This window comes from Diadema antillarum, unplaced genomic scaffold (assembly GCF_040938485.1).
Source record: "Diadema antillarum isolate AM-2024a unplaced genomic scaffold, OU_Dant_1.0 scf00000163, whole genome shotgun sequence".
Taxonomy (NCBI): Eukaryota; Metazoa; Echinodermata; class Echinoidea; order Diadematoida; family Diadematidae; genus Diadema; species Diadema antillarum.
Genome location: NW_027271052.1, coordinates 2,222,218 through 2,250,080, shown reverse-complemented (window position 1 = coordinate 2,250,080; position 27,863 = coordinate 2,222,218). Strand labels below are relative to the sequence as shown.

The window sequence follows — 27,863 nt, the reverse complement described above, 5'->3', positions numbered from 1 at the left end:
CAACGTGGAACCGGAAGTTCCGAGTCCGTATTTGCTCATGTCTACGTCTCTGAGCTAGCTGTGTGCATGATGTGTTCACTGTACTGCGCATTATGCATGCACAACGTGTATGCGAGATCACATAACAGTGTCCATGTACAGCGGGCCATGGAAAAGTTTGATACCGTATATCATTCCCATAATCCGCACACACTCCGACTTGATCAAGGGCATGACTGAAAGAAGCTAGGCAGATTAATGGTAAGTTCCACTTTGAATGTTTTTTCGGTAAGTGATGATTACTCGGCAAATTTTGATTGTAAGAACGCCTGCTGTCCTGCATAACTTCAACTCTACGTGGTCCCACCTGCCGGAGTTGATGTCCTGTTAATCCCGGCGCGGGGCGCCGTAACCGACTTTGCCTTTGGTACGGGTTGGGGTCGCTGGCCTGGTGCGGTTAATTTAAATTTTATTGACTCCTTCCTTTATACAACTTCAACTTAATATGACCGTGTGTAAATTGATCATTGATAACAAAGAGAACAGTTGGATCAAAGTCTTCCATATCATGCAAAATCTTGAACACTTGAATCATACAGTATCTGAACGTTCACGTCGATACTCCATGAGCTGAGTGAGTCCAAGGATGGAATCCCCCAATACTTGAGTCCCTCAGAATTGATGCCCTTTGACATCCCCTTTAAATATGACATCCCCTTCAGACATCAATTTTGTTGCTCTTCTCTAAACCGATTCAAGCGTTTTTGTCTCACTCTTTGTAAGTTTGTTCCATATGCAAGAGCAATATTCCAAGAGCGGCCTATTGTATAAACAAGGGCCTGATACGGTAGGACAAACACTTCCTGAGTGAGATGAGTATCTGACTAATGTGTGAAAACCTAAAAACAAATTTTATTGTAACGTCCACATTTCTCTGATCTTTTACCTTCTGAATTCATCCTTAGGCAGCTAAGGAGTTTAGGTTTTTAAATCTCAAATCTGTTTTGATGAAATTAGTTTGTAAAAGCTGAAAGTGAAAAGAAACCTTGAAAATCCTCCACTTTGATGAAAATACTGTATAATCCATTGGGCGGAGGTCACGATTTTGAAAAATGTCCTACTAGACCTTTGAGCTTTGACATCATATACAACTTGCTGTAGGGGTACCCTTTGAACATGTTACAAAATGCATTTAGTACATGAGACATCATGTTTTGAAATGACTCCACTCACACCATACTGTAACTCGTCTTCATTTTTGACGTGAAAATCAAAAGATTATTTTGATGACACTTCAAGACCATTTTTACGCCAATATTTCTGTAGGAAATCTTCCAAAGTCGATATGGAATTTAAGTAAATAAATATTAAAATCTGAAGTTTTCTGAGCATGTTGCACTGTGCCGCTGTGTGTAGTACTGTACCTGTGCTGAGCTGTAATTTTCCGATGAAAGAAAATTTGTGTTTTTGTTTTCCTTAATTTTGTTCCTGAAATTTCTGGTTGTATAATACATAGTGTGTAGTAATATATTTGTTGATATACATCAATTGTGTAACAAGTCTATTAGTGAAGGAACATGATTAATCTGTAATTTGCTTTTTTTTTGTGTGTGTACAGGCCTAAGTTGCAAATTAGATTAACCTTTTTAACTTCTGTGTTGCATTTCATATGATAGGAATAAAGCGTGTTGGCAATTTTGAATTTGCTACGTCCAAGACTCAGCAGCCTGCAACCATGCTTGGTTCACAGAGTAGTCTGGGCAGAGTTCAGCATGAAAGGTGAGCACTTATCTGATTTCTTGCTGAAAGTTTATCATAAAGATCATATGTTTGTGCCATAGATAATAGATAACACTTTGTCAGATATCATCAGGTAGGATCACTTTGTCAGACACCATCAGGTAGGGTTGTATTTTTGTATTATCTCGATGAAATATCACTCTGTTTGACTCTTCATTTTTTTTGCTAGTTTTTGTGCAGTATGGTATTGGAATCTAATGAGAAGCACTTGAAAATGTTGTGGCAGGAGACCTCAGCCTGATATATCCATCTCAGTGATCAATAATTATATAATATTGGATGCACTTGAGTGGTATATCAGATATATTGCATTCATCAACATGAATATTGCACGAGTCGAAGACGAACGTGCAATATTCATGTTGATGAATGCAATATATCTGATATACCACGAAAGAAATCCATTATTATTATTATTATACATACAAACCACTTTCCACAACAACACCACATTCAATTTCCCCCCCCCCCAAAAAAAAAAAAATGAAAAAGGGTTTCACTCACCATTATACTATTGTTTAAAAAATCTAACTTTTCAACTTGTATACGGACGTGTATCTATATGCACAGTACAGTACAGTACATGCATATCAGCGAGCGACTGCCGCAGACAGCATAGACAATTTACGTGTACTCCTATGGCATTTCTCAACCTCATTGCGCATTTCTCAACCTCATCGCGCAATGCCACTGCACTTTGCTTTCTTTGCAAGCGATACTGGGCATGCGTATAAAGAAACATTTGAGTGCGATAATGTCGGCGATATTGACAGCAGAGTACAAGAAAATTATTGGAAACAATATTGTACTCTTTTTCTCCATAGATACGGGTAATGTAAAATGCATAGGACAGGTATTATGCTAACAATATTGTATGTCATTAAGCAAACCCCTTGCAGGAATATTGATACATGGTTTTATTGTATTGAAAAAGTGGCTTGTATTGTATAATAATGAGCAGTAATTTACATCAAGTCATTTGTACACATGACGTACACTGTATGTGGCAAGGACATCAAGGAAGGTTACAAAATGAAAGAATTTGATAAAACGTTACACCAATTTTGTAAACCATGATAACTGTGTTAAAATTGACAAGCAGACGTACATGTACTGATACAGGGCTTTAAATACCACCTACTGTGACTAAGTTTGACATAATATGTTTCTGACAAGTCTAATATCAAAATACGAATTGAGGCATATACATGTATGATATACAGTAATATATATTTTTATCTTTTTTATACCCCCACCCACACATAGTGTATACAATTGTAGGGGCGGGGGTTATATAGGAATCACTCTGTGGTCGGGTGGCCGGTCGGTCGGTCGGTCGGGCGGTCGGTCGGGCGGTCGGTCGGGCGGTCGGTCGCGCAGTCGGTCCGTTGCAAAATCTTGTGGATCGAACTCCTCTCTCATTTTTTTAGCAATTGACCCCAAATTTGGCATGTGACCACTATCAAAGGTAGATGTGCAAGACACCTTTTTTGTTAGTATCGTATGATACATTGCCATAGTAGCGGCATGTGTTATTATTTTCATAAAAACTTGTGGATTGAACTACTCTCTCATTTTTTTTGAGCAATTAACCCCAAATTTGGCAGTATGTGACCGCTATCAAAGGAAGATGTGCAAGGCACCTTTTTCGTTAGTATTGCATAATGCGTTGCCATGGCATCAGCAAATTTTTAACAAATCTTACAAAATGTGGTGGATCGAACTACTCTAACATTTCTTGAGCAATTTACCCCAAATTTAGCATGTGTGACCACTATCAAAGGAAGATGTGCAAGACACCTTTTTCATTAGTATTGCATAATACATTGCCATGGCAACAGCAAATATTTAACAAATCTTGTAATATGTTGTGGATCGAGCTAATCTCTCATTTTTTGAGCAATTGAACCCAAATTCGGCATGCATGACTGCTATCAAAGGTTCATGTAGATGTGCAAGACACCTTTTTCGTTAGTATCGCATAATACATTGCCATGGTAACGGCATATTTTTACAAAAACTTGTGAATCGAACTACTCTCTCATTTTTTTGAGCAATTGACACCAAACTGGGCATGTGTGACCAGAATCAAAGGAAGATGTGCAATACAACCTTTTTTCTTAGTATTGCATAATGCATTGCCATGGCAACAGCAAATTTTGAACAAATCTTGTAAAATGTTGTGGATTGAACTACTCTCTCAATTTTTGAGCAATTGACACCAAACTGGGCATGTGGGACCACTACCAAATAAAGATGTGCATGACACCTTTTTCGTTTGTATTGCATAATGCGTTGCCATGTGGCAACAGCAAATTTTTAAAGAAATCTTACAAAATGTTCCTCTTTGAGCACTTGGCTTGAAATTTGGTACATATGACCACTATAGTTCATAGATGTGCAAACTTAATCTTTCGTCATTGAAGAACAATGTGTTGCCATGGTAACAGCATTCTTTCACTATTGCGGAAGAAGAATACGTAAAAATATTTTGGATTCAGTTAAAGCCGTCAGTCTTTGAGCACTTAGCTTGAAATTTGGCACATGTGACCGTTATGGTACGAAGATGTGCAAACTTCATCTTTTGTCATTGTTGAGCAATGTGTTGCCATGGTAACAGTATATTATTTTGAATGAAAGTCATACAAAAATACTATTTATTCACTTAACTCCGTCAGTTTTTGAGCACTTGGCTTGAAATTTGGCACATGTGACCGTTATAGCATGAAGATGTACAAACTTCCTCTTTCGTCATTGTTGAACAATGTGTTGCCATGGTAACAGTATATTTTGAATGAAAATCATGCAAAAATTGTGGTTTAGCTAACTCTTTCAGTTTTTGAGCATTTGGCTTCAAATTTGGCACTTGTGATCTTGGTATAACCTAGATGTGCAAAATTTATCTTTCGTCATTGTTGAAAAATGTGTTGCCATGGTACTATTTTGTAACTGCATATTTTGAATGAAAATTATGCAATGATACATTGTATGAATTCAGCTAACTCCCTCAGCTTTTGAGCATTTGACTTGAAATTTGGCACATGTGACAGATGTGATATGCAGTTGTGCAAACTTCATTCTTTGTTATATGTCAAACATTGTGTTGCCATGGTAACAAATTTTTTTTTAAATGAAAAATCATAGAAATTGCCAATTTAATTATCTTACTCCATCAGGCTTTGAGCACTTGACTTGAGAGTGGCACATGTGACTATCAGTGAGCAAGACATGGTTTTGTTTTGTTTTTTCCAATATTAAAAAAGCATACAAAGTTAATGCTGGTTGAGCTAACTCCCTCAGTGTTAGATGGGGGTATTAATCACATTGAGTGATAGTTCTAGTTTTTAATGAAACCTCACATTAATGAAATGATTATATCCCACAATACATAAAGGTATACCTACTTCTATTTTAGATATTAATATGCAGTATAAGTAACAGCAGTAAAATTAGGTCATGAAATTTAAGTGTGAGAACAGTAGTCTGATTGAATTTGGTAGTAAAATAGACTGAGTTTAGCCACAAAGACTAGTAGCAATCTGGCAACCCCTGCCATGGCATTTAGCTGAAAATGAAATGCATGCATTCAAGCTGTGAATTATTCTTCTCTTTCCTGTTTGAGAAAAACATTAAGAAATACACACTGTATGATATACACACACATTTTTAACATACAATTTGTACTACATGTATTTCTATAAAGTGAGGGTAGCCCACCATCCATTGCTGGTGGCCCTGGGTCAGCGGGCCAATGCTAATGTCAATCCTTGTGTAGTGTACTTGTATTGTCATGTCTTTGTATTATAGGTATATTTATACAGCTATATCATACTCTCAGATTTCTAGGTATGCCTTTTTTTAATCCAAATATGGGTTGAAGGTACTGTATTACATACTGAGCTCACTCAATGTTTTTTTGAATATTTTTAAAGCACACAAAACTCATGCAGTTTGCCACCTTGATTTACACCTGTATGACATGATGTACTCAGTGCAGCTTGATAATCTAATGCTCTACAACGTCTTCAAAACTCTGCTGCAAGATTACTGACCTATAGTAGGAAAACTGCTCACATTACACCAGTGTTACGTTCTCTCCATTGGCTTCTTGTTGAAAAACAAATTATTTTCAAAATTGCTCTTTTTGTTTATCATGTGGTTCACTCAGCTGCACCCGAGTATCTCCAGAATTCTTTATATTGTTATAACCCTCCTCGCAGACTTCGATCATCTACTTCCTTTTCATTTCAGATACCAAAGTTAAGCATTCATGGGGAACTCGTTCTTTCTCCCACATTGGACCAAAAGTTTGGAAAGATATCCCTGTAACTGCTCGCCAGTCATCCTCTGTGGAATCATTTAATACATCTCGAAAAACATATCTGTTAAATATGTTGTAGGAAACAAAAAAGTGAAGATGTCATATAATTCCTTTTCTTTTCTTCTTTCTTTCTTTCTTTCTTTCTTTCTTTTCCTAGCCTTAAGACTAAAAGTGCCATGAGCATCTTTTTGATGGACTGTTGCGCTATAGAAGTGTATGTACACTATTATTATTATTATTTTTATTATTATTATTATTATCATTATCATTATTATTATTATTACACTGCACAACACATAGCTGGACTCAATTTTGATTTGCTTCCTGTCAGGTTGGCACCATACATCATTCTTCTCTTGGTCACAAAATGTCTTCAAGCCCTTGGTATCTTCATCTCCTATGATGTCCTCAAGTTGGTTCACCTTGTCATATTTGTATTTATCATCAAAGCTGGGTAAGAGCTGATGAAACACACTCTCACTCTGAGATGCAAACAATATCCTCCTTTTGTACAACTGTACACATACTTGTGTACATGTACGTATTATATATGTAATGCTGTTGTACAGTGTAATATAAGGGGCCAGTATTTTAACCATCTGATTTGCTTTTCCATCCTCCTTGTCTGTAACCTAGATGGTCCCAGACCACTTTATCTTAACCTGCTGTCTGCTTGTGTAGTAACCAGTTTAAAGGCTAATTCCCACTCTTTCCAATTACTGTTATAAATTTGTCTTTGCCCCTTTTCTTCTTTTTATTGCCCCCTGGTCAGACAACTTTCAATTTACAATCATTTACAAAATAAAAGTGTTAATGATACTACGCATTTACTTACTTTGCATCAGACACAGACATTCAAATTAACAGCATTCAAACTAGTCAGAACACTCTGTTTTGTGTTTTCTGTACATTGTGAAATATTTCCTGAATGAATCAGTAGTTGACTGTAAAGAGATATCTAAGGTTTCTGTGACAGAAGATCAAACACAAGTAATGTGCATTTAAACTCTCCCACTCTCTCATGCATGTCTGTGACTAACTTGTAGATCAGGAGCAGTACTCTGTGTACTACAAAGACCGCTTTCCAGTGGACGGAGACTGACCAAGCATCAGGTTTGTTCATTCACTCTTTCTTCATTTGAGTATACATACTGATCATATTCTGTCAAGTTCAGTTAGTGATTTTTGTCATGTAGGTTATGTATCTAGATACACATCTTTACATCAAAGGTTGCAACCAGGAAAGCTGATAAGAATATCTACATACATGTAATACCGTATGTAGTATTTTATTCTTCATCAAATTGCCAACATCATCTCCACAAGACCACTGAGCTTCCGCCTGACAGCAAGTGTTGGTTCTAATCCCTATACGTAGCATGCAGTGGGTACTGCATAATTATTCAAATTCATGAAATTCTTGCATAGAGATGTTTTCATGCAACTGATTGACAAATTGCCTGATGGTCTAGTGGAGATGACGCCTGTCCGGAGATCAGGGGTCATACAATTGTAGGTTCGAATCCTGCTCGAGTATGTATGTACGCTTATGATTTCTTTTATCATGACTACTACTAAAACACTGATCAATTCAGTACTTATTTACACGTATGTCGATGTAGGGCAATTTGTCAATCAGTTGCATGAAAACATCTCGACGGAAGAATTTCATGAATTTGAATGATCTGGGCTCTGTTTCATAAAGCTGTTCATTAAGTTCCGAACGACTTAAGAATGACTGGTGATCAGTTTTGATACCGGTGCTATACTTATCAGAATTTCCATAAGTCAGCATAAGAACTGATCACCAGCTGTTCTTAGTCATTTGTAACTTTACTAACAGCTTTATGAAACACCCCCCTGTTCCTACAATACCATGACACCCAGGTATACATACAATGTACCAATTTGCACGCATTCATGTGCGGCACTTTTTCCAGTCTCATCGACTATGGCTTATCTACTAGAAGGGGGTGAAGTTTATTTTAGGCCCTATAGATATTTACTGATCCTCTTGTACAACATGTTGGTATTCTTTAAGCTGATGATAAAACATTCACTACATGTACATTCTTTGGGTGCGTTTATAAGATTTTTCTGCTGGCCAGAAACAGTGTTTTGAAATACTGAAACACTGTTTATGGCCAAACAGTGATTCTAGCTCGAAAAAAATTCTTATAAACGCTCGCCGTGATTTGAAACAGTGTTTTGAAACACTGTTTGTAAACGCACAAAATAGTGCATTTACAAACAGTGTTTCTGTAGAATCAGTGTTTCAAAAATCTTATAAACGCAACCGCGATCGCAAACACTGTTTATGTGACGTCACAATGCCTTGCGCGCACCCTGTTTGACCTTTTGCCGAGGAAAAACTGCGCAGAGTGAGTTGCGCAATGGCACAGTCTGAGCAAGAGCCCCAACACGCTCGGAGAAAAAATCTTATAAACGCTCTCCTGACGAAAGTGTGATTTGAAACAGTGTTTCAAAACAGTGTTTCAAAACAGTGATTCTAGGCCCGCAAAATCTTATAAACGCACCCTTTGACAGTGAAGTTTATGTCTTATTATCTCCACAGTGGATCAGAGTTACAAGGCATGCCATATTTCAGACCTGTATTTCTGTCCTGTGGATATTTGGTCTCACTCTTTGTGGCCCACTAAGGTAAAAGCAATTGATTTCTGATGACTATAATTTGTATTGCTATTTTGTAGACATGTGATTCTGCAGGCTTGCTGATAAACCTTTACGTAGCTTTAACCACTAAAAGAGAATTGCCCATTTCGACAAGAATGATTTGATTGGTTTTTTTAATGCCTCCACTAACCACTAAAAATTATCGCCAGAGAGATATTATTTTCAGGTTGTCCGTCTGCCCAGCGGTCCCTCTGTCCTCTTGTCCTTCCGTTATTCTGTCAGTAATCAGCTTTGTGGACAGCGTAACAATAAAACCATTTAAGGTATCATAATGAAACTTGGCATAATCGTATATTGAATAGACAAAGTTGTGCCAGTCAACTATTGGGTGCACAGACTCAAGGTCAAAAGTCAAAGGTTAAAGGTCAAGGTAAAATGCTCAAAATGCCACTATTTCCCTCATATCTATGCAATGCCTGAAGGTACAATGTATTTTCTTGAAACCTAGTGTACTTGTATACATGCATGACTCGAGAAAAGATTCTGCCCGGATGTGTTACTATAGACCTAGTGGGAAAACATGCATAATGGCGGAGGCATACCAGTCACCATAGTGACATTTCTACGTTCAGTTTCTCCATGTCTTTAGTTTGCACATATCGAGGTACCAATTCAAATCAGTCCCTGGGACACGATAACAGCCTACCATGCCATTTGTATTCGCAAAGGTGTAAAGGTGTTGTAGCTGTCCAGTAGTGTGTTGTTGCCCTTTTCATTGGTAAAATGACAGAAGAGATCTCTTTCCCGATAAGTGATATAAATTTTGACCTACATATTGTAAAGATTGTGCAGTATGAATAAGGAAAAGTTATTCACCCATGCATGGTTGTACTGTAATCCTTTTGAATCCTCTATAATTCTCCTGTAAAGATTGTTGAGGTATCAAGATCTCTTTCTGTCTTTATTCCTTTTTAGAACCATCCTTCTGTTTGAACACAGTGATATTGTAGTGAGTGGTTTTGTTGCTGCTTTGTTCACAAGTCGAGGAGGTGGCCCAAGTAGGGTAAGCATACAATCTCTTCAACTTTGAACTTTGAATTTATTATGTAGTTTAAAAAACATAACATATACCGCACTGTACTTAACATAAAGAACACAGAAAATTTATCATCACATAAACGGTGAAGCGACTTTCATGCATAAACAAGCATGCAATACATGGCATGATAATGATGATAAATGAAACATGGAAATGACGAAGACCAGAGGTGTTGTCAGTGTATTTCCCAACAGAAGAGAAGTGAAATGATATTGTTTAATAGCTACACCATACATAAAAAACAATGGAAAACATAACAATATCAAATACGATGGAATGCATTATGGTAATGAGGATGTCTGTAAATCTTGCATTACATAATGATTAATCACATAAACCCATAGGGGAAAAATGTGTAAGTGGTCATCAGGGATTCCATGATATAAACTCTAATAATTTAACAGGTGTCTTTGAGGTTCTGTGTAAACTTAATAAAGGTGAGGGAATTTGTAAGTACATCTTTGTGAGACCATATGCATATAATCCCACAACTGAACATTAAATGATGTATCTACAGTATCTTGTGTTGACTACATGTACCACAGACAAGAGGAGGCTTCATGTTTCTTGTAGCCATCCTTTGCCTACTTCTCTTTGATGTGGATCTTCAGCAGACTCAAGAAGAGCACCGTATCCTTTATGTCCTTTTGATATCATTACCTGTCATATTATTTGTGATAAATGTGACCCATTACTATGTCAAAAGCAGCCACAAGCTGCTAGCACCACAACCAAGAAAAATCAGTTTTTATTTGAGGTAATGATAAGAAATAGAACATTTTGATTTTTGGCTGCTTGGAAATTATAGGGTTTTATCTATGAGTACCACTAGCTCAAATTTCAAGGTGTCAAGCGGACCAGAAAAGTGTGGAATATTTGATTATTTGTAGGCATTTTTTTTTTCCGGCTTGGGTCGATTTTTGCTGCACAGCTTGAGCAAGAGCCTTGCGCTGCAATTTCATAAGCTCCGCCCCCTAGCAACTGCTCGAAGCTGATTAGCTGGTGATGACGTAAATTACTGAAGTCATTACTTGCTCATGTGCAAGGTACAAAGCACGATCGATCATAAATGCGGAGCATTATGGTTTCTATTGTCCTTTTCAAATAACGCAGCCTCTGGTGTACCCCTTGTTGTACTGGTGCACTGGAGACCAAGTCACAGACTCGCAAGCAAAATAACATGTGCTTTAAGCTGCTCGAGAATTCCCCCTTTTCTAATGCTAATTATTAAAAGACAGAAATTCTGCTTTAATCTTTCTGAAACTTTATGTGTATGAAGTCACATGTATTTTGACACCTAGTATAAATTTTCATTAGTAATGGTTCAACGAAACTTTTCGTTACTATTAGTTTACATACATATTGTATGTAATACTGCACAAAATTTTCCGTCCGGTATGGCGGACAATCTCGGAACAAAAAAAAAGATGAGAGCCAACTTCAAAAGCAGTTTCTCTGTATTTTGTTGTCATTCGATTTGAAATGTCTCTGGATTTAAAGCGTGTCTTTCAATGAATTATACTTCAAACTAAAGCGTAGAGATTGGACTAACACTATTTTTTTTAAACAGAAAATCTGAAGAATCCGACTTGTAGCTGCTTTTGACATGATGGCTCACAAATGCTCTCAAAATACCAACAACGTCAGCGAAATTTAATACGAAACCAGATCCTGACTGCCTTTGAGTATTAAGGAATTTTATCTGAGCAAAGATTTGCAGACCTTGTATGCGAAGGTTGACAAAAGCTATTTTTGCAGTGAATTGAAAGAGAGAGCTATAGGAAATTGAAGAAATAGCTACATATTGTATGAACATGCATGGTGTGTCAAGTACAGTGTACAATGTATGATAAAAGACACTGATAGGTCAGAAGTGGCGCTTTTCAGAAAAAAAAAAATCAGGATGTTTGTGGTACTGCTGGAAAGAAGACTTGATATGACAAATGTCCATCCTTAATATTAACCTGTGTAGCTGAGGGTCCACATAGAAGTGCCATCACACACATCTTCTACAGAGCAATATCATGGCTTGGTGTCTCGGACCATAAGGTAAGTTAGTATACAAATGATGCACAGGACAGAGTGGATAGGTGAGAATTGGATGTGCGAGTTTAACTTTGGAACTGTTTAAACCCATGAACGTAGCGAGTGGGTTTTAGACTGTTCCAAAGTTAAATGAGAGCATCCAATTCTCACTGATCCATGAAATAGGCCTGTGCATCATCCTGTAAATTCATGAAATATGTACAACCATTTTACCCGTGTGTCTGGTACACCTTCAACACTATACAACGCTTGAGCCATGCGTTCGGATTTTACCGGACGCATGGCTCAGTGTGGATCAGTAAAAATCAATGCATGACAATTGACCAGTCGGATTGCAGAGATTCTAAAGCCTATTTTGTAAAATATCTTATAGAATGGGTAGCGAGAATCCTGCGATCTGATTGGTCGAGAGCAAGAGTACGCGTACTTGTAACAAAAGTTCGCGCACTAAAGCAAGCGTTCGCGCACTCAGCTTGGCCATGCATCCAGTAAAATTGATGCATGGCTGGCCATGCATCCAGTAAAAACGGTAAGTACGGGTATGCATGCCCGTTTATGGCAAGCCAAAAGGAAATGCATCCAGTAATTTCGTCATCGGGTAACACAATAGAAAAATGGGTTTTTGACAAGAAAATTACCCATTCTATAAATCAGATGACGCACATGTCTTTTCGTGCGTCAGTCGGAATATAGTGTGCATGCGGTAACTATGGAATTTAGCCTAAACCCACTCGGCTTCGCCTCATGGGTTAAGCATTCCATAGTTACCTTATGCACACAATTCCGACTGACGCACTCAGACCTGTGCGTCATTTGTATACTAACTCTCATGTAGTCATGTTCTCATGTACACATTGATGTAATGCCGTTTTACATTGTCACAATTCCTCCCTGGGGCTAATGACAGACTCAAAGTTTGGAATTAGATGTACAGTTTTGTATTGTGACAAGACATTTAAATGTACAGTGTGTAACATATCCTAGATAACTTCTTCTGATAGTTGTAGAAATGTTGAAATGTCTGTAAAATGTACAGCTTTCTCTTAATGCCAAGAATGGGCTAAGCATTATCATGAACTGTATTAATTTTTAGGCATTGCGTGTCTTTCAAGCTCTTTTGTCGATTAGTACAATGAAAATTGTGCTTTCTGTCGCTGTTGTGTGTATTATGTGTTCAATGTCATTGTGTATATTTTGCGTTTCGTCTTGTATACTGAATGATTACTGTCTTGTATACTAAATGATTACTGTACTATTTGTGACCCGCTGCAACAAAATGATCCTAAAGTCGGGCGAGGTCGATTATTTGAAAATTGCATGACACAATTCCCTAATCTTTCTGCTTTAAACTGATATATAACATGTCTTATAAAAATAATCGGTTGCGGAGATATCGATGTTTAAAAGAGCGCATGTCAAGACGTCTGGGAAATCACTGTTTTGAGAAAAGCGCCCTAAAAGTTCTCCTTGCGACGCAATCACAATCAAGAGACACTCAAGTCAGTATTCACCTCCGGACAATAGAAGTTAAGGCCTAGCAACCCCCGAAATGCTCATTCAAACACAGCGTCGGCGGTCTCCTCACCGACCAATCAGTGACCAGGATGTCAGGAGAAGCGGCTAGGCATAGCGCAACCCACCTGCACGCACCAGTCAACTGGGTAGTGTGCGAGCTTCACGCTTTGGTTAGCGGCAAGCAGCAAACTGACCAATGAGATCACTCTGGTCGTTGTTAGGGGTGGAGCCTATGTGTGGCGCTCAATCCAAATGTTCGAACCAGTTTCTGCTTCGTTGAAACGCCAAAAAAACATGGCCCAGAAAAATGCTATTTTTTGGTCTTTCCTTTCATCATTTTGCTTCAAAATTTCGACAGATGATAGAAGACACTTATGCACTCTGCACATATACCCCCCCCCCCCCAAAAAAAAAAAGAAAAGAAAAGAAAAGAAAAAAAGATTGTACATTTTTACATGACAACAAAACACTTTGAACTTTAAAATTTAACTTGTAGTGCAGATATGTTCTTTTTGTTATTTAAGGGGTGATTTGCTTTTTTTTAAAGAGAGGAAGTGATAATAAGACAGTTGTATAAAAGCTGATTTCTGTAATTGCATTTATTCTATTTTTTTTTCGTTTATTATTTTTTTTAAAAAGATTTCAGTCAAGACATGATCCTTTCTTTTTTCTTTGCAAACAAGTCTTTGCATCTCTGTGAGTTAGCTCTTAGCAGATTTTTTGAGGAATTTTCTGCATGTTATGTTTTGTTTTCATCTGTCTTTTTTTTTTTCCAGGGTGGAGTCATTCTGTTGGTTGCCTTATTGTTTGTCAAAGTAGCATTCAAGAACACGTCAAGGAAGCTGTCAGTAGATGTTGGAGGTACCAAGCGTCTTCATGCCTTGTCTACTATTGTCTCTGCTGTTGTGTTGCTGCCTTGGACCCTCATTCACCTCTTTGTTCATCAAGTAGGATTCCATTTTCTGTTGCATTTTGTTCTCTCTATGTTTTTCACGTATGAAATAAACTTTATGCAATACCTACATGTACATAACGGGAAAAAAACAAACAAACCAGGAATTGTTGTGAAAGGCCTCATATTTTTATAAATATCAAAAGGTTTTTAATAGTTTGCTGTTATGTCTGTCAAAACAATGGCAGTGCTTTGTTGTGTAAATGGAAGTGAAACTGGCAATTGGGTTTGACACAAATAATTGAGTCATTCTTTGAATTAAGAATATCAGTTTACATTACTTGTAGATACAGGAAGTACATTGTACATATGTATGTCTCTTCACTTACCTGTATAGATTCAAATCCAATTATCCAATCACAGTGCAGTGTGATGAAATTGGAACATGATCTATTTCATACTAGGTTTCCATTGAAGAAATGAATGCTTGTACATGGCAACCATAGGATTAACAGAGTTGTGTTTCCTCTGAAGGACTGACATTGAGGATAAGGTGCCTTGCCTAAGGGAACAACTTCTAGTGAGTGAACAAAGCAGTCATGATGATGGGATAGGATCAGCCTAATGCTGCTAAACAAGAGTTCATGGTCCCCCAACTTCTTACCTATGATTCTATCCTTTAGTAATGTGTGTTGACATGACACAGTTATAGGAATTTTGACCTTGCCAAAATGTTTTGTTACAGAATGGACCCGAGTCCTGGAGCTCCCTTCTTCTGCCCTTTACAGCCCTCATTCTGGTTCTCTGTATCCTCGACTACTACGTGGAGTCTATTTGTGTCAACCATCTAGAGACATTCCGTACAGCACGCTTCAGTGGTTATGCCCTCTTTGTCAGTGGACTTGTCCTCAGCTACTACTGGGCTTCGTCTTACAGTTCAGGAGGTTCCATTGTAGGGAGGGTGGTGCAAGACAAGATGGTGGAACATGCCTTGTCAGGAGGCGTGGTCTTCAGTGCACTGCTCTTTATTTTAGGTACATTTTTTTTTCACTTTTTCTTTGTGGCAGATGTTCTGAACAAGCCTTAAACCCTAACAACACCAGGGGAATGGGTAGCATTCCTTTATTTTTTGATGATTGCATCCTTACCACTGGGAATTTCAGGTTCTCACTTCATTACTTTTTAAAAAACCCATTGAGGACAGTTTGATTCTGCTACAACACGAGTATAATCAGGACTCGTCCTCAACGGATTAAATGAACTGCACAGGTCTTTTGCTTGAGACACTGTGGACAACTCAGGCACATTTATTTTTATGTCAGAAGTCAGGATTTCTGTTTTTATGCCTCCGCCACGAAGTGGTGCTGGAGGCATTATGTTTTCAGGTTGTCCATCCTTCCATCCGTCTGTAATGAAGTTTGTGGACAGCGTAACTAAAAAACCTTTTGAGGTATCCTCTTGATACTTGGCATGTATGTGTATTAGGCGGTGAAGTTGTGCCTATTGACTTTTGGGTGCACATGATCAAGGTCAAGGTCAAAAGGTCAAGGTCAAATGCTCAAAATTTCACTATTTCCCCCATATCTATGCAATGCCTGAAGAGATTTTCTTGAAACTTTTAATAGTGTATGCATGTATTATCCAATCAAAATTCTCTGGTGAAAGTTTGGGGTCATGAGGTCAAGGGTCAAAAGGTCAAGTAAAAATTGTAAAATTTCACTTTTATCTCCATATCTTGGAAATGGTTCAAGGTATCGTCATGGAACATAGTATATATGCATGTACTGACTGGCAGTGATTATCTAGGGAATTTTGGGTTCATGGGGTCAAAGGTCAAGGTTAAAGGTCAAGGGTAACACTTCAATATTTTACCATATCCCTCATATTTATGCAATGCCTGCAGGATTATTTTCTTTTTAAACTTGGTGCATGCATGTTTAACCCAATAGAGATTCTCTGGGAAGTGTGTGTGTTTTTTTTTTGGCCAAAACAGTCAGTGGTCAAAAGGTCAAAGATCAAGTGAAAGTGCTGAACTTTACTTCTTCCTCCATATCTTGGAAGTGGCTCAAGTTATCTTGAAACTTAGTACATATGCATGTTCTCCCTGACAATGATTCTCTTATGAATTTTAGGGTCAAATGTCAAGGGTAAAAGGCCAGACGAAAATGGTAACAATTTACTATTCAATACAGAAATTGCACGTTTTCTCCGTACCTTGAAAATTACTCAATGCATAAACTTGGGAAGGGGTCAAAGTAAAGTAAAAGTCCTAAAATCCCCAAATACATGCTCTTTCACTCATCCAATTAAACCTAGATCAAGGAAGGTGAACATTCAACACATTTCTTACGAATGTGTCATTTCAATATTTTGCCAATTTTGTGAAAATGTAATCACACATTGTCCACATGTACTACATACCTATTAGGAGAATCATGCATTATGGCAGAGGCATACCAGTCGCCATAGCGACATGTCTAGTTTTGTTTTGTTTTGTTGTTTTTTTAGAATGGGACACAAAATAAATACCGCGGACATTGCTAGAAGCTGAAATAACAAAGAAAAAAAAATGCAAAGAGAAATAAAAGAAGAAACGGAAGAAGAATTAGGTGAAGATAAATTTACTATCATATCTGTTGTTGCATTAGTAACAAATTCAAGTTATGAGAATAGGTGCAAAAGGATTCTGAGACCAGAGGCAAAGCAATTATACACTACAAGTAAATCTGTCATGCATAATGTGAGGAAAAAATAGATAACAGATCAATGCATTATGAAGAGCAATATGTTGTTATGATATTCCTTAAGTCTTACGTAGCACAAATTTAAATGATTTCCATCTTTGAAGAGGAGTCATATTTTATCACGTTCCCTACATTACATTATTCTTATTCTTTCCCTTCGTACCATTCTTTACTATCATTGTTATCTTTATTGGTAGTAATAGAAGTATAAGTAGTAGCATAATCATGATATCAGTATCATTACTATTCCTTGCATTGACTATTGCTCTCTCCTGATTTTTGCCCCTGCTGCTTTCTTTCAATACTGCTATGGTTTTCTTTTTCTGATTATTTGACAGCCACTAGGATTCTTGGCTATCCCATCCCCAAGGCATCTTCCAAAGGCAGCCTGGTTGGCTACACAGCTGGTGGTCTTCCTCTCTATACGTTCACTGGAGACTCTCTTCAAAGGACATCTCAATCTCTCATCTCATTGGCCAAGAATTTCTTACGTCAGATTTTGGAATCTTATGACTCCAGACAAATCTTCTACTACCTTTGCATCAACCTTGTGAGTCTGTGCTAAGCATTTGTTTGCCTTTCAATCTTTTTTTTTTTTTTTTTGAATCATAATTATGTTATGTCAGCTATTAGTATGTGCATTTGGTTTTAGACTTTCTCACCCAATTTATGTATGTTGTAAGTTCGTGTTTAAGATGTCATTAAATGATGATGATTAACATGTGGCTATCATTTTCACAGGTGTTTACCTTTGTGGAGCTGTTGTATGGAGTATGGACCAACAGTCTTGGGCTAATCTCTGATGGTTTTCACATGTTATTTGACTGCACAGCCTTGGTTTTAGGGCTGTGTGCTGCGGTCATGTCTCACTGGAAAGCCACCAGGATTTACTCTTTTGGGTGAGAGTATTTCAGATGCTTGAACTAGCCATGATCTTTATTCTTTAATTCCCTGCCAAATCAACAACATAAGAGAAGAGATTTTGGTGGAGTTTGATAAATCCTTAATCTGTTGAGGACGAGTCCTGAGTATACTCAGGCAAACGTGTATGGGAAACGCGTATTGTAGCAAAATCAAACTGTCCTTAACGGGTTAATACATAATCAGTAAAAACAAAGTGCTCAACATTGTGATGGGATTATGTGCCAAATGAATAAATGATAGATTTCATGTTATACTTCCTTGAGAGGGGCTTGCATTTGAATGAGAGCATTATACAAAAGCAAGACTACAGTTACTACAATACTTCTGTCAATATCCTGACATGAGGGTTGATTTTTCTTTATCTCCACCCATAAGGGTGCCAAAGGCATTATGTTTTTAAATTGTCTGTCTGTATATTTGTCCTGCCAAGTGTAATTTCAAGATTTATGAAAAGAAATATGTTCAATGGATTTTCGTATTCCCTGGCCCCCCAAAATTCTTCAAGGTCAAACATAAAAAGACTATTAACTGAACTTTGACTAAAATGCCAATTTTCAGCATTAACTTCAGCTAGCAATGTTCAGTTGTGATAGGGGAATGATATCAACTTGATTGATATGAAATTGTAAACATTCACTACACTCTTTCCCACCCCCCCCCCCCAAAAAAAAAAATAAAGCATTCTGAGCTATATCTTTAGTGAGGAATGTTCATTGGTAATGACAGTTCAAATGGAAGGGTAGAAATTACTTGCATCATAATACTTGTGTACAGGTAAAAGGTCAGGGTGAAAGATCACAATACTTGCATGAAAATACCATTTTCATGTATAATGTTTGCTGGATTTGTCCAACCATGATTTTAGCTAGAAATGTCCAATGGTAATATCACGGGAGAAGGATGATAGATATGATATGAGGATATAGGAATTTCAAAAGGATGTTATGACACCAAAATGAGAATTTAAGAATCTGATTGAGACAAAGCTGAAGATTTAAGAATGTAGTAGGGAAGGGATTAACACAAAGACAAACATGATTAATTGATCTGATAGGGAAGGATTTTACAGTAAGTCTAAAATGATTTTAGAATCTGATGGAGAATGATTTGATGCCAAGTTAAAAATGGTATAAGATTCTGACAGTGAAAGGTGTATTCAGAGATAAAAGGATTCGTGCAAAGTTAAAAAGAATTCTGATATTGAAGGATTTAACACAAATTTGAAAACAATTTGAGAATGAGATAAGGAAGGGTTTTACACAAAGATGAGAATGATTTGCTCCCATGTTTTTAAAATGCAGGTTTGGTAGAGCGGAGGTTCTATCAGGCTTTGTGAATGGACTCTTCCTCGTCGTGATCGGCTGCTTTGTTTTTACAGCAGCGATAGGTCGGCTGTTGGATCCCCCTGATATTAACACAGATAAACTCATGGTGAGCATTGAAAACTGCAACTTAAAACTATACTACCAGTCAATCAAACAGTCTTGTGTGGTTCCATGTCCATTCTAAAATTTGAAGTGATTTCTTATGATGTTTTGATTTCTATGTCCTCACGACACACACATTGTACTCTGTACATCAAAATACACATAGATTTAAATATAATGCACATAGAAACACAATGTGAAACAAATGAAGTGATGAATTAATATACAACGTACATAAGTGTTACATCATGAGTGAGGCTTGATTTGCTTACAACTCTTTTGACAGTGTCACAAATCATACGAAGCTGATGTACTACATAGTCTTTATGTGTTGGTGAGTTGGTTTACAGAGTAGGTATGTAGAGGAAGAAGGAAAGAGGAAAAATGTGTCCTGTTTATGTCAAATGAAATGTAGGATAAAGGAGAGGAATTTGCATAATGTGTTGATGGATGTACATTTTTCCTCAGGCTCACATGTGATTGTACACATTTGTATCTGAGCAAAAACATGTAACTGCCTAATTGTATAATGTTTACGGTATACTGTGTATTGTATAAGATAACTTCATTTTTATGTATTAAAGCATTTTGCAAAGGGGAATTATAAGTCTTCAGGCTTTTCACCCATCTCCATGCTTTGATGGCAATAAACCCAATCTATTTTTGAGTATTATGTTATCTTTTATCTTCTAGACGGTGTCTGTGGCAGGGCTCATTGTCAATCTTATTGGTATCATGGCCTTTAGCCACGCCCACACTCACAGTCATGGGGGTGGAACAGGCTCCAGCCATGGCCACTCCCATAGCTCCTCCTCAAGTCACCATGGCCACTCTCATAGCTCCTCCTCCTCAAGTCACCATGGCCACTCTCATAGCTCCTCCTCCTCAAGTCACCATGGCCACTCCCACAGTGGGAACCAATCAAGTCATGGTCACTCCCATCATCATCATGGTGTGTCTGCTTCACAAGACTCTCATCATCATGGACAAGAGGAGAAGAAATACTCCAGCCCATGCCAGGCCAAGAACACTAACATGCAAGGTACATTACCTTCATTGCACTCTTTGGCAAAGCAGTATTGATACAACCAGTTCTATAAATCCAGAAAGTCTTGTTGGCATGACACTGTTGTGAATTCTATAAGGAGTCGAGATTCTTGGTAGGAAAGTGCCCCCCAAAAGGCTTTTCTACATGATGCATTGAATGCGAGTGGCAATTCACTAAAGTTTCCTGCCATGAACAAGGCTGTCAGTTTTACAGTACTTCATGTTCAGCTTTATGTACAGGTCGTTTCATGTGGAGTCTGGAAATAATACCTAAATCAGAAAAAAAAATGATGTTTGCGCAGGCCTGCTAGAGTAGAATTGCCTATCATCAAATATGTTAACTGTGTGTTCACATGTTAGTAACTGTCAATTTGCATTGAGATTTACTGGCTGCATATAAAGCTATACTCAATACGTTTTGTGGATTCCGAATATGTGACCCTGCACCTCAAAACAAACAAAAAGTTGCCAGACATTAATTTTTAGTTAAGACCATATTCTGAAAGAGCAGACTTTAAGCTTTAAAATGATGTATAACTCAAATCAAATGGACTCTCCTAGCCTATCTAAATATTGGAAAGAAAGCGCAAACTCAGGAAAAGTGTGAACTGAGAAAAGAGGCTCTGAAGTACAGTGTCTATTCAAGCGCTTAATCTTTACCAAACCTTGCTGGCTGTGCGATGAATGGGACAAAAAACAGGAAGTAAACCACCAGAGTAACAACAATGAAGGGATTATTAGATTAAATTGAAATTAAGCATGCCTCATTAACACATTCTGTCCATAATTAATGTCAACTTTCAAATTAGTAGCCCTATCCTTTCAAAAGTAATTAGAGTTGAAAGTGAAGAGTGTGGACAAGGTTTTTTAGAAATGAAAAAGGGATTCTAAAGACACACCTAATCACACTATTCTACCAAAAATGTTCGAAATAAACTGTTAAAAAACACACCTTCCTGCCCGTTTTATGATACCAAATTTTAGCATAATGTAAAAGAAGACCCGCTCTTTCAGAAAATATGAAAAAGTCAAGTTCGGCTAGGTTGACCCATTTCACTTATTTTCAGTCCTCACGCAAAATCAGTGTGTGCGACTTTATGTTCGTTTTGAGGTGCATGGTCACATATATTCAAGTTGAGCCAACCTTCACAATACATAGTATTCCTAGTCCCATTAAACACAGTCAGTGTATTTGCTGCCGTAGATTCAGCATACACAACTTTTTCCACTGATGAATGTTATAGATAGGCCTACAGCATGGTTTATGATGTGATGCCTCATCTGTAGTAATCATCAAAACATGTCATGTTATTCACGTAAGCCATTTTGATCTTCATACCAAATGTACTTCTTACTTCAACCATATTTTCTGACACATCGGTATTCCTTTAGAGAGTGTACTGTAAACACAAAGCATTCACAGCATAATTTGGATCTGACAGCCTTTTGTGCGGCATAAAAATTGTCTGTTCATTCACTTCAGCACTGTACATGTATGCGATCAAGATCAGGTGTGTTGTTAAATTTGCAGAAATGAAACCATCATGAAAATGAGAAAAGCACTTTATAGAGAGCACAGACCATCGCCAAGTGCAATGTAACTGCTCATTTTCCCCCATACTCCCAAGCTGAAAATCACTTTACCTGTATATCCAATGATAAAGAAGCCGTTTTAGTGTCACCCTCATCAGCTTCCTGCATGCTGACCCCTAGTGTGTGTTCAGTGCACATACAGTACGTACATGTACTTGTATATTGTGTAAAAGGCAAAATATGCCCACCATCAACTCTCCTCGTTTGTTGGCCCATTTGCCAAATAAAATCCTTTAAAAAACACAAAACAAAACTTGAAATATATATTGTGGATCCAAACAGAGATCTAGATCACTACCAAAATTTAGTCATCCATTTCTTGTACCCTTATCAACTTTTTTCTGTAAGTTTGCTCCATCTGCTCCATGTCTTTGTACAACTCTGAGTTATTTTGCATACAGACAGACAGACAGACAGACAGACAAACCTTCTTGGTGGAGGTAATAACAGTTTTTGCAGTATAGAATACAGTCAAATGATTTAACACTGCAGAGGCATCTCTTTTTACAGTTCTTTGTTTTTGATTTTTTTTCTCTTTTTTACTTTCATTTCTAAGGTGTGTTCCTGCATGTTCTAGCAGACACTATGGGCAGTGTAGGTGTCATCATATCTGCCTTCCTGGTAGAAAACTTTGGCCTCCTCGTAGCTGATCCTATCTGCTCCATCTTCATCTCTATCATGATCCTCATCAGTGTGGGTCCGTTGCTAAGGGATACAGCAGCCATCTTGCTCCAGAGAATACCACCAGAGCTTGAATCAGGATTGAATGAGTGTTTATTTAAGGTATACATGAAGGAAAATTTTACATATATTCACTTTTCTCGTGTAATAAAAAACAATTGACTTGCCTCTTTCAGAACAATATCACCCTTAACATACATCAGTGACAAGTCAAGGAAAGGTGCACTTTTATTTTTTCAAAAAATTAAATTGTGTGAAATGTTCTTTATATTTTCCTCATATTGTTTTAAGAATGTGACATTATACGCCATAGTAGTCTTCTCAACCAGCAGTGACTGAGCAGATACTTTCAAAATTCATGACTTTTGAACGGATTGTCAGATTTTCCCAAAACTTTGCTGATGTGTTCTACTATTAAATATTGCTGCATTCACTCAATCCACATGTACAGTATATGAAGGTGGATTTGTCCTTGAAGCCACCATGTTCACATAGGTAGTGACATGTGAGTTGAACTTTAATAGCCTGGTGGTAAAGTGTCAAGACTAATTTTGCCATAATTGATGAACACTAAATCCTCACATTTTGTGAATGAGATATGGTGCACTTTCATTACCTCAACAACCACTGAGGTCGAAGTTTTCAGTTGTGCAATTTTGGCTGAAGATGGAATAAATTCATGTCTTTCATGTAAAAAAAAAAGGAATATGCATAAACAGGTGTCTCTCTCAGTTAATATCGAGGAGGGTTGATCAAAATGTTTAGCCATCTTTTATGAAGATGTCATACCTCTTTTATGAAGATGTCATAATGTCTGGTGCTAATCATTTCCTTATCATGTACTAATGCCTGTAGGTGCGGTCAATACAGGGTGTGCTGTCCTACAGAAATCCACATTTTTGGCGTCATACTGGAGATCTTATCACAGGGACACTACACATACAAGTTGAGCAAGGAGCCAATGAACAAAAGATCATTCAGCAGGTTTGTCTGTCTACAGTCTACCTTTCAATGTAACAAAGGAATATTATGTAATAGATATATGTACATGATACACGTATGTTCGTTCTGTGGAGAAGTCTTGAGATTGGCCAGTACTATCCTGCAGACATGCAACAAAAGATACAAGTATCATTTTTTCCCCTTTTTGTGGTGTTTTACAATGTATGCCGTACATTGCATCAGCACTCCATACACACTTAAAAAATAGAAAGTTACATTTGGGAGCATGTTGGCCTCTGCTTAACCCTAAAAGGGCCGGGGGGGGGGGGGGGGGGGGGGGGAGGGTGGGAATCTGCCCTCCCCTTGACATTATGCGCTATAATTCTGTAACGCAGGAAGGCCTTGTTGCAAAGCTTCTTGACTTTCTCTGTTCAAGTCAACATATGAGACCAATTTGCAACATCTGCGTGTACTTTTTGTCGAGCCCACCGGAGGTGTGGTGAGACTAAGGGATCGCCTGCGGCGTCTATCCATCCGTCGTCTGTCCGTCCGTCGTCTGTCCGTCGTCCGTCCGTCCGTCGTCCGTCCGTCGTCCGTCCGTCGTCCGTCCGTCCGTCGTCCGTCTGTCCGTCCATCGTCCATCCGTCCGTCCGTCCGTCCGTCCGTCTGTCGTTTGTCCGTAACGCTACAAAAACTTGAATAACTCTCTACTGAGGATTTCAATTTTAAGTATGTTAAGTTTTTAGGGCGCGTTTTGTTTATGGCTCGTAACTTTTGATGAATCTGTCTGTTTGTGACCAAACTTAGATGGTAGATGTCCCTTGGGAAGTTGAAGGTTACCACCAAGGTCAAAGGTCACAGACAGGGGTCAACAAACTTTTAGGGCCCAATGTTAAGTTTTTATGGCGCGTTTTGATTATGGCTCATAACTTTTGATCCCTTTGTCCGTTTGTGACCAAACTTAAATGGTAGATGTCCCTTGGGAAGGTGAAGGTCATCACAAGGTCAAAGGTCACAGAAAGGGGTCATCAAACTTTTAGGGCGCAATGTTAAGTTTTTATGGCGCGTTTCGATTGTGGCTCATAACTTTTGATCCCTTTGTCCGTTTGTGACCAAACTTGGATGGTAAATGTCCCTTGGGGAGTTGAAGGTCACCACAAGGTCAAAGGTCATAGGCGGGTCAATGAACTTCTGGGAGTTAGAAAAATATGAATTTCTTGTACGCGAATGGGGGAGACACAATTTGGCACTTGCCTTGTTTGAAGCCACGTCCCATTTTTGTAACATCATGTCACCCCTCAGTAACGGGCACAATTTTGTGATTTTGTGTACATTTCCTGTGGAAAACGGTGCTCTGTTTTGAAAGTCATAAAAACGTGATTATTTCTACGATTAATCACTTTGATTGATTGATTTTATGCTAATTATGGTAGAAAAGTGGTTAGTGACAATTTCTGATTAAAAACAGAATTAAACAAAAGTCCAAATACAAGGAAATACATAAGAAATTCTGAAAACCGTTAAATACATAAGAATTGTAATGACGTTTGGAAGTTTTATGATGTACAATTTTTTAATATGCTAAAACAGATTTACAAACCAAAATGTAGATTCTCAATGCTCTTAATTAGGCGAAAATATGATCTTAAGCTTAATTCACATAATTAATTAATTAATTAGAATTAGAAATTGATTATTTCAAAAAAATCTGTCAACACAGTCGTGTAGACTATGATGTGGGTGTCACGCATGCCAAATTTTGTCGCGATCGCACCACCGATGGCCGAGATCGGATTCCTCCCCCCCCCCCCCCCCCCTCCAGTTTTAGCATAGCCAAAATAGCCCAGCCAGATTAGGGTGAAGCTGACATTGTTTCAGCCATAAAATTTTGTAAATTGACCCAATAAATATTTTTAAAAGTTTCTTATGTTACTCTGAAAAAGTATTTGAGAAGTTACTGTGCAAAATGCACTTAGAATCAGTATCAATCGGTATATATTAAGTGTTATTTATTATGATGTATTGCAATTGCCAGTAAATAAATTGCCTGTATTGACATTTGGACTAATACAAAAGCAATACATTGTATGCAGATACACTATAAACGTTCATGAGATCATGTCAAATACATTATGTGGTTTGTGTGTGTGTGTGTGACACACACACACATTGACCTGATATAGACCTGAAGGATGTAAATCAATTTGGGAAAAAATGTGAGGGATCACTTAAGTGATAATGTCAAGTTCTTATCTTCCATTGATGATATTCTCTCTCTCTCTCTCTTTTTTTTTTTTTTCTGGCAGGTTACAGCCGTGTACAAGGAGCAAGGTGTAGCTAACCTGACTGTCCAGGTGGAGAAGGAGGCATTCTTTCAGCACATGTCTGGTCTCAGTGCCTCCTTTGACCAAGTTCTCAAGATGAACTCAGAGATACAAGCTATTGGCCACCAGGACAATCAGCTGTATGACATCAAGGCTGTTTGATTGCTGACAGAACTTCAAACAAGGCTTTCTTATTTGGCAGTCTTCTGTAGTATTTTTTAAGACTTTGTGCAAGTATGCATGAGGATGATAGCAATCACATCCCTGGTATGCACATGACCTAACATCTTAAAGTGACTACAGGCATTCGTGCTTGACTTGATGTGCTACACTTGTGCTATGCATGCTTAGTTTGTTGACAAAAAAAAAAAAGAAGAAGAAGAAAAACAAAGTCAGACAGTGTAATGGGAGAAAGAGAGGATAGGGTTAGAAATGCTCTGGCAAGATGTCAAGATGCAAACATTGAATTGATATTACATGTTACGTTAATGATGTGCCAATGGAATTGTGTCATTGAAATGTGTTGCGACTATTGAAAGATGGTCAGAGCAGCAAGGTGAACGTTTCTATGGAGACAAGAAAGAAGCCAGATATATCATTTGGTGGACCTGTTATGTGTGCTAAACAAAATGAAGATAACTGCAACTTGTTTTCAATGTCATGTGCAGAAAGCAACCATACATTGAAGGAATTTAAATCTGAAGACTGTAAGACTAACTCCTACAGTGCAAAGTAGAATTCACTCTGTTACTAATATAAAATTGCAAATTGCAATCCACAAATGATGATGGCAGAAATTTGAATATGAGATGCCGACACACTAGAAATAATGAATGTGTGCATGAGGACAATTTACTTTGTTGTCATATATATATATATATGTGTGTGTGACCGTGCACCACAAAACCAGCAGAAAGATGCCAGGCATAGGTTTTTAAGTTAGGACAGATTCTGAAAGAGCAAACTTTAAGCTTTGATATGATGTATAACTCAGATAATTCAGATGGACTCTTTTAACCCATCTAAATATTGAAAAGAAAACATACCGTGGAAAAGTGTTTACTGAGAAAAGAGGCTCCAAAGTATAGGGTCTATTTATGCACTTACTCGGAGCAAGCCATGTTAGCTGTGTAATCAGTTCGACCAAAAAAAATCTCCCCCAAACCAAAAACAAAAGCAAAAACAAAAACAAAACAAAACCAAAATACAGGAAGTGAAACTCCTCAGCATAAACAATGAAGGGATTATCAGATTAAGCTTAAATTGATCATGCTGTATTAACCCTGAACAGGCTGAGCTTTTTTTGGCTATGCTAAATTTGGGGGTGGGGGATGGGATTGGAAGGGGGGAGCCTCTGAGATTTTGACCATCAGTGGCGCGATTGCGACAAAATTCAGCAGGCGTGACACCCACGTCAAAATCGTAAAGATGCCTTAATTTTTTTTCTTAGATTATCATTTTTTCAATCATCAGTAATTTCACTTGATTATGCAGATTAAACCCAACATTTTATTTTAGCCTGTTTGTCATTGAAACTTCCAAAAGTCATTTAAATTATCATGTATTTTATTGTTTTTGGAATTTCTTGTGTATTTCTCTGTTGTTAACTTTTGGTTATTCTTATTTTTTTTAATCAGAAATTGTCACTAGCCACTTTTCTACCACAATTAGCATGAAATAAATCAGAGTGATGAATGGTAAAAACATTAAGTTTTTGTGAGTTTTATGACAGAGCAGTGTTCTCTATAAGAAATGTACACAAAGTTGCAAAATTGTGCCCATTTTGGGGTGACATGCCATTATAAAAATGGCTGTGGCTTCATTATGGTCCCAAAAGTTGTGGAGACTTGAAAGCAAAATGTAAAAAAAACTCATTACGAAGTCCTCTCAAATTG

The 27,863-nt window shown here is 37.7% G+C and overlaps 1 protein-coding gene across 1 annotated transcript; it reads left to right on the top strand.

Annotated features, from left to right (window-relative positions):
- The first annotated feature begins 107 nt into the window (after positions 1 to 107).
- On the top strand, positions 108 to 26,147 carry LOC139722313 (proton-coupled zinc antiporter SLC30A5-like). Its single transcript, XM_071633622.1, has 17 exons — positions 108 to 240; positions 1,656 to 1,758; positions 6,432 to 6,554; positions 7,147 to 7,213; positions 8,676 to 8,761; positions 9,710 to 9,797; positions 10,379 to 10,463; positions 11,806 to 11,882; positions 14,171 to 14,341; positions 15,032 to 15,320; positions 17,369 to 17,580; positions 17,772 to 17,929; positions 19,256 to 19,385; positions 20,075 to 20,423; positions 22,578 to 22,804; positions 23,558 to 23,686; positions 25,951 to 26,147. Exons 2-17 carry the CDS (start codon positions 1,715 to 1,717, stop codon positions 26,128 to 26,130), a joined length of 2,415 nt encoding a protein of 804 aa, XP_071489723.1. The 5' UTR covers positions 108 to 240; positions 1,656 to 1,714; the 3' UTR covers positions 26,131 to 26,147.
- The last annotated feature ends 1,716 nt before the right edge of the window (positions 26,148 to 27,863 follow it).